A 7,990-nucleotide genomic window follows, 5' to 3' on the forward strand; every position below is an offset into this window, starting at 1 on the left:
TTGGTCTGACCTTGGCTCAGCCCAACTGAGCTTGATCCGAGCCCGATCAAACTCAACTTGGGCCAAACACAACTTAACCTTTCTTACCTTGGTCCCAACCTGACCTAAGCCTAACTCAACTTGATTGATCTTGGATCCAAAACGACATGGCTTGACCTTGGTCTAGTTCGACTCAACTTAACCTAGGCCCGACTAGAGGTGGGAAATACAATGATTGGATCCGTCTAAACCTAACCTGGCATTGCTAAAGTCTAACTAAGGCTTGACTTGACTCAACATGATGTGGGTTGGTCCAACTCGACCTAAACAAGCATAATTATGTCCGACTTGAACTCAATATGATTTGACTTGACTTAGGTCCAACCTAGCCAACTTGACATGGTCTTAAATCAATCAAATCTGACTTAGGCTCGACCTAACCTCACTCATACTAATCTAGGGCCAATTAGGTCTGACATGGGTTCGAATCAACTCTAGCTAACTTAGGCTCGACTAAACTTGGGTTGAACCAGATTTGGCCCAGTGTAGTTCGACTTGGTTCGACATGAGTTGAGTTCATAATCTCATCCGAACTTGACTTGGCTTAAGCTAGACTCGACCTAACCCAAACCTAACTCGCCTCCACACAAATTGAGTTTGACCCAACTTGGCCTGATCCAAACCATACTCACCTCTGCTTAATGGGGACCTATCTCAACTCAATTAGACTTAGAGATGTATGAACAATTTGTCACGGTTCAAGTCTGGCCTAACTTGACCTGAGCTCGACCTTGCCCATATTGTCATGAGTTTAAATTTAGAATGAGTAAATAATTTTCATGTGTATAAATAATTTTTAAAATAATTTAAGGAGATTTTTCCCTATACACTTTTTATTATGTGAATTTTTTTATAATCTGACAAGAGTATATATATTATCGTACGTAGGTTAAATTATTCACATTCGACAAAAAGAAGCGCATATTCATCGTTTTTGTACCTGAGTGGAGAGATGGGGCTCAGGCACGGTCGGTTGATGTAGTGTAGTTGCTGACGTGTCGGTCTTCTTCTCCTTCAGTCGGTCGCTCCTTCTTGGTATCTCCTTCGGTCGGGCGGGGGAGGGTACCTGTGAAGGCACTCCGACGCTCAAGTAAGTATGAGATTCTAAGTGAGGTTTAGTAAGTGAATCAAAACGTACCTTTCTCTGGCTTGAGCACTGTATTTATAGGATTGCTAAATGGGCTTTCTACCTCTAAATGGGCTTTCTACCTCTTGGGCTCAGGGTGGTTATGGATAGGTTTTACCAATCGTGCTCCGGAATACCCGGGGAAAAATATCTTCTTCACACACGTATTCCTTATTTTTCGGAGTATCTTAACTACCTTAGTCTTGTTGCGCCCTCACATTTATTATGAGTTCGGTCGGCCGGTCGGTACATCTGTTCGTCCGGTGCCTGCCGGTACACTTGCCCCCCAGGCTCGAGGTGAACAAAGGCCGAAGAGTCGTAATGGTTGTTCTTTCGAGGTGTCAAGCATTAAGTGTAACGGTATGATGGGACATTTGCTTTTGGTCGAAGACGGCGGAGATGAATCCGGCGGTGTGGATTAAATGACGTTTCGAATTCCGGCTGATATGGGTCGTAGGATGAGAGGGAATCTAACGGATGGGGGTGAGAGGGAAATGCTATAAATAGCGTTCCCAGTTGCAAAGAGATCACGTTTCGTTGAGTTCGGCATCCGAGTTGCTCTGATTGCAGCGTCTACATTGCGAGTTATTGCGCCGTACGAACCATAGTTGCCGACCGAGGTGTTAATTTGTGAACGAAAGGTTAGTTATGTCGCAACTTTCTTCAAATAGGGTAGGGAGTAGAGAGTCGGGTGAGAGTGGGGAGTCATCGTCCGGAAGTGACGAAAGTACGAGTGGATCTGTGGGTTCGAGCTATGACTGGGTAGATATGAGTGTTAGGAACACACCCACTGTTTTTAAGAAACCGGACGACCTTGACAAAGTGATGGCTAGGGCCCCCGTAGTGCGGTCGGGTTTACCTTCAGATATTCTCATTGCTGAAATATGTGGGTACACCGATCGTGTCTGTCATGGAAGGGAGAATGCTCCGGTAGATTTCTTTTATGTTTATAGTACGTTATTCGTTGATTTGAAAGTAACGTTGCCGTTCGATGAGTTCACAATGGATGTGCTACGGTTTCTCAACATAGCACCAACCCAACTTCATCCGAACACGTGGGCGTGCATGCAGGCCTTCCGAATGGTGTGTCAACTTTTTGACTTGACGCCCAGAGCGGGAGTGTTTTTATTTTATTATAACACATATTCGTCCAACCCTGTAAGTTGGGTGTCATTGACCAGCCGTCCGGGAAGTGTGCGGTTTGCGGCCTTCACCACGTCCGACAAGAATTTCAAGGAACGATATTTCAAGATATTCGTAGAGTCGGACGGCCTAGAGTACTTTTATAATGATGGTATTACTAAGTTTCCATTCCATTGGACCCAGGATCCGACTGTGCTTAACGCGAGTTCTCGTATGGCTCTGTCGGATTTGGATAAGGCCGTCATGGTGGTATTTGACCAACTCCCTCACAAGTTATCTGCGAGGGAGATAATTTCATTATATGCGTCATCCGACCCCTGGGCGGATTTTATTGGTATGTAATTGTAAATTCGGTTTTACTGAATAACTTCATTAATAGTGTTTAATTCCTGTGTTTTGCAGAAATCATGAGTCGTGCGGACGCTTCTATCGATACGGCCGGGCCATCGGCAGCTGTGCCGGCCACAACGGTTACTGCGGCGGGTGCTTCGGCTGCTGCTGCAAAGAAAAGGGTTCGGCCTCCGAAGGGAAGTCGTGAGGGCCGAGCTGGGTCATCCCGTACGGCTTCGGAGCCAACGGTGTTGGCGGTCGGCCTAGATATAGCAGCTCACTTGCAGGCGGAGCTGACTGCCGAAGAGAGTGAGGTTTTTGCCACCATCCCAACAACTAAATTGATGGTGGAAACATTAGAGTTGCAAAGTAGGGCGCTCATGGCAAGCCGGACGGTGGTTGAAGAGCTAGAGAGAGTGACGACCGTTACCATTCCTCGGTTAAAGAAGGATGTGACCGAGGCCACTCAAGCTGCTAAGATGTCGACCGAGAAGGTAGAGGGGTTGAAGGTTCAATTGGAGGAGAAGCAGACAGCCTTAAAAGCGCAAGAGGAACTTACAAAGAACCTTGAGGCGCAACTGAAACAAGGAGCCGACCGGGAGGAGGCATTAAAGACGGAAGTGGCTAAGTGTCAGGACTTTATGCTTCGCATTAGCGAAGAATACTTCCGGCTAGGCATCCAACAAGTGGCTTGTCTGCACGGTACGCCCCTGGAGGACGACCGGTATGATATTGAGAAGTTAGTGGTGGATGGAAAGCTTGTGCCGACCAACCTTGGTTGTATGCTGTAGATTTTTATTTTGGATGCCGAACGGGGTGTAGTTGATTCTGTTAGTAACAATGCGAAGCCGAACGAGTAATACATAATTGCGATTTCGTTATAGTAAGTTAATTCTGATGCTGAACTCGGCATAAATGAGTCGGATGCCGAACGAGGCATAAATAAATTAATTTTGACGCCGAGCGTGGCATAGATAATTGAATAATTTTGATGCTGAACGTGGCATAAATAATTCCGATTGTTAAAGTAATAAGTCTGATGCCGAACGAGGCATATATAAATCCGATAAATTCTGATGCCGAACGAGGCATAAATAATTCCGATTACGTTAAAGGAATAATTCTGATGCCGAATGAGGCATATATAATTCTGACTACGTTAAAAGTAATAATTTTGATGCCGAGCGAGGCATATATAATTTTGACTACGTTAAAAGTAATAATTCTGATGCCGAACGAGGCATATATAATTCTGACTACGTTAAAAGTAATAATTCTGATACCGAGCGAGGCATATATAATTCTGACTACGTTAAAAGTAATAATTCTGATGCCGAGCGAGGCATATATAATTCTGACTACGTTAAAAGTAATAATTCTGATGCCGAACGAGGCATATATAATTCTGACTACGTTAAAAGTAATAATTCTGATGCCGAACGAGGCATATATAATTCTGACTACGTTAAAAGTAATAATTCTGATGCCGAACGAGGCATATATAATTCTGACTACGTTAAAAGTAATAATTCTGATGCCGAACGAGGCATATATAATTATGACTACGTTAAATACCTATGAAACCGAACGAGATATGAATTGAGTAAAGGACTAGGAGATTTGGATTTTAATTTAGTGCCTCGTTAAAACCTTCCCGGTCGTAAACCCTCCTTAGGGAAAAACCGACCGAGCGAGGAAAGAGTGCACTTTTATTATTAAAGTTCAACTGTAATAAAATTTGAGATGTGTGGCATTCCACGTTCTCGGTATTTCCTTCCCAGATAAATATTCTAAATAATAGGCTCCACCGACTGCCGTATCTGCTATGCGGAAAGGTCCTTCCCAATTGCTGGAGAACTTGCCTCCTTCCTTCTGTGCGCTGCTCCGCATTCGCCATACTAAGTCGCCTTTGTGGAACAATCTTGGTTTAACTTTGGAGTTGTATCGTCTGGCCGCCCGAATTTTGCATGCTTCTTCTCTAATTCTACACTTGTCCCGGAGTTCGTTGATGAGATCGAGACCGACCGAGAGGCTTTCCTTGTTTAGATCAAGATCAAGGGTTTGCCGGCGGAGAGAGGGTTCGCCAATCTCGACGGGGATCATAGCTTCGGTGCCATACGTTAGGCTGTACGGCGTTTCTTGTGTAGTCGTCTGGGGAGTACAGCGATATGCCCATAAGACTTCTAAGAGTTCTTCAGTCCAGTTGCCCTTTGCTGGGCCGAGACGTTTCTTCAGTTCGTTCAAAATAACTTTGTTTGCAGCTTCTGCCTGTCCGTTTGTTTGTGGATGTTCGACTGAACTAGCGATGTGTTTGATGTGGAGCTTCTCGTAAAATTCAGCTAACGTTCGGTCGGTGAATTGCCGACCGTTATCGGTGATGATGATTTGTGGAAGCCCGAAGCGGCAAACGATATTTTTCCATACGAAATTTTGAACATTGCGGGCGGTGATTGCAGTCAGGGGCTCGGCTTCGATCCACTTGGTGAAGTAATCAATGCCGACTAGTAAGAATTTACACTGGCCTTTACCGGGGGCGAAAGGACCAATGATGTCCATACCCCATTGGACGAACGGCCAAGGTGATAACATAAAATGGAGTTCCTCAGGCTTTTGATGGGACAAAGTGCCAAACTCTTGGCATTTAAGACATTTTTGGACGAAATTGGTGCAGTCGCCCTGGACGGTCGGCCAGTAGTATCCGGCCCGAAATACTTTGGCAGCCATTGTCCGTGCGCCGGAGTGAGTTCCGCAAATTCCTTCGTGCAATTCTTGGATGACATAGGAAGCTTCGTCTGGTGTCAAACATTTAAGGAGTGGTTGGGTATAACCTCGGCGATAAAGGTCGTCGCCGATTAAGACAAAACGGGCGGCCTGCAGCTTCATGTTTTTTTCGCCGAGAGGACTACATGTGCCGTCGAGTAAATATTGCTTGATTGGGGTAATCCAAGTAGATTCCGTGTCGGTCGTCAGGCATTCCTGTAGGTCGATGCTTGGGCGTGCAAGCGTAACATGGATGACCGACCGATGCATTCCTTTACACTTCGTGGTTGCTAACCGGGACAAGGCGTCCGCGCGGGTATTGTGATCACGTCGAACGTGCTGCATAGAAATTTCAGAAAAGGTGCTCATCGACTGTTTGACTAAGTGATAGTATCGCTGTAAAAAGCTTTCTCAGACTTCATATTCGTCGTTAAGCTGACCGATGACAAGCCGAGAATCACTTTTGCAAATTAACTTAGTGATTTCTAATTCTTGAGCGAGACGTAGACCGGCTAATATGGCTTCATATTCGGCCTGATTGTTTGAAGCTTTGAAGTCGAATTTGAGGGCTTGCTCGATGACAATCTCGCCGGGGCCTTCCAAAACAACTCCAGCGCCGCACGACCTCTCGTTGGAGGAGCCATCAACATATAAGATCCATGATGAATGTTCGGTCTCGGCTGAAGAAGTAATGAGTTCAGCTGCGAAGTCGGCGAGAGCTTGCGACTTGATCGCTCCGCGTGGTTGGTACTGAATATGGAATTCGGATAGTTCGATCGTCCAACCGATCATTCGTCCGGCTAAATCTGGCTTAGTGAGGATCTTTACAATAGGGTAATTTGTCCGAACAATAATCCGATGATTCTGAAAATACATACGCATTCGTCGGGCGGTAATGATGAGGGCCATGGCTACCTTTTCGATCGTCTGGTATCGGATTTCGGCGCCATGAAGGGCGCGGCTGACGAAGTAAACCGGCCGTTCTTCAAAATTAATTTCTTGCACTAAGACTGAGCTGACGGCTTCGTGTGAAACGGCGAGGTAGACTATGATGGGTTCTCGTGCGTCCGGTTTCTGGATGACCGGCGGGGTTGATAAAAAAGTTTTCAAATCGAGGAAAATTTCCTCACATTCGGTCGAGCACTCGAAGCGGGATGCTTTTTTCAGTAGTCGGACGATGGGCCTCGTTCTTTCGGCGAGTTTAGGAACAAATCTGGATAGTGCGGTGAGTCGGCCGATAAGTCTCTGAATTTCCTGAATGGAGTTGGGACTTCGCATTTCGGAGATAGCTCTGCACTTCTCGGGGTTAGCTTCTATGCCTCTATGAGTTAGCATAAAACCTAAGAACTTCCCCCCCTCGACGCCGAACGCACACTTGTCCGGATTGAGTCGCATCTGGTGTTGGCGGAGGGCCTGAAAAACTTCTTTTAGGTCGGCAATATGTTGTTTGCATGAGTCGGACTTGACGACGATGTCATCGACATAGACTTCAACATTCCTACCAATCATGTCGTGGAATACGTGGTCCATTAGTCTTTGATAAGTGGCTCCGGCATTTTTGAGTCCGAAGGGCATCACTTCATAGTAGAAATTGCCGGAATCAGTCATGAAGGCCGTCTTCTTTCGGTCGGCCGGGTGCATTTGGATTTGATTATAGCCAGAGTAGGCATCAAGGAAGCTGAGGATGTGATGGCCGGCTGCACCGTCAACGAGACAATCAATGGTAGGCAGAGGATACGAGTCTTTTGGGCAAGCTTTATTGAGGTCTGTGTAGTCAACACACATACGCCATTTTCCGTTCGCTTTCTTCACCATAACCACGTTGGCTAGCCATGTGGTGTAATGGGCCTTCCGAATGAATCCAGCCTGTAACAATTTGTCGGCTTCCTCACGTGCGGCTTGACGTCGTTCCTCGCCTAGATGTCTTTTCTTTTGAGCTATTGGCTTAGCTTCTCTATACAGTGATAATCGGTGAGTGATAACCTGTGGGTCTACGCCAGGCATATCAGCGGCCGTCCAGGCGAAAAGATCGGAATTTTTAACAAGTGTCGTCCCGATGGCTATTCGGTCGTCCGGTTTCAGCGAAGTACCGATGTGCGTAGTGTGGCGATCATCGCGAAGCGGGAATGGATGCAAGTCTTCTCCTGCTTCCATACGGGGATCGTCCATGCGAGGGTCGAGGTCAACAAGGGCTATCATTTGACGACGGGACATGTATCGTCCGGAACGCCGTGTGGGGGAACGTCCTCGTTTTTGCGGGACTCGGTCGTCCGTATTGGTTGTATAGAGTCGTCGAGTTGGCTCACTTTTCAAACTTGCTACATAGCATTCCCTAGCGGTTTTTTGATCGACATGGATGGTTGCAATGTCGTTAGTGGCCGAAGGGAATTTCATGGCTAAGTGTGGGGTGGAGACAATGGCTTTTAATCTGTTGATAGACGGCCGGCCGAGCAGGATGTTGTAAGAAGTCTGGGCGTTAACCAGCAGATATCGTACGTTTATTGTTTTGTGGAGACCATCTTCCTCACCGAAGGTTGTATACAAGTCTATATACCCCTTAGTGTCGACCCGTTCACCTGAGAACCCTACAAT

The 7,990-nt window shown here is 46.3% G+C and overlaps 1 protein-coding gene across 1 annotated transcript; it reads right to left on the minus strand.

Moving 5' to 3' along the window:
• Positions 1-5,809: 5,809 nt before the first annotated feature.
• Positions 5,810-6,307, minus strand: LOC137819079 (uncharacterized). Its single transcript, XM_068622819.1, has one exon. It carries the CDS (start codon positions 6,305-6,307, stop codon positions 5,810-5,812), a length of 498 nt encoding a protein of 165 aa, XP_068478920.1.
• Positions 6,308-7,990: the final 1,683 nt, after the last annotated feature.

The sequence above is a fragment of the Phaseolus vulgaris genome, chromosome 10 (genome assembly GCF_000499845.2).
Source record: "Phaseolus vulgaris cultivar G19833 chromosome 10, P. vulgaris v2.0, whole genome shotgun sequence".
NCBI lineage: Eukaryota > Viridiplantae > Streptophyta > Magnoliopsida > Fabales > Fabaceae > Phaseolus > Phaseolus vulgaris.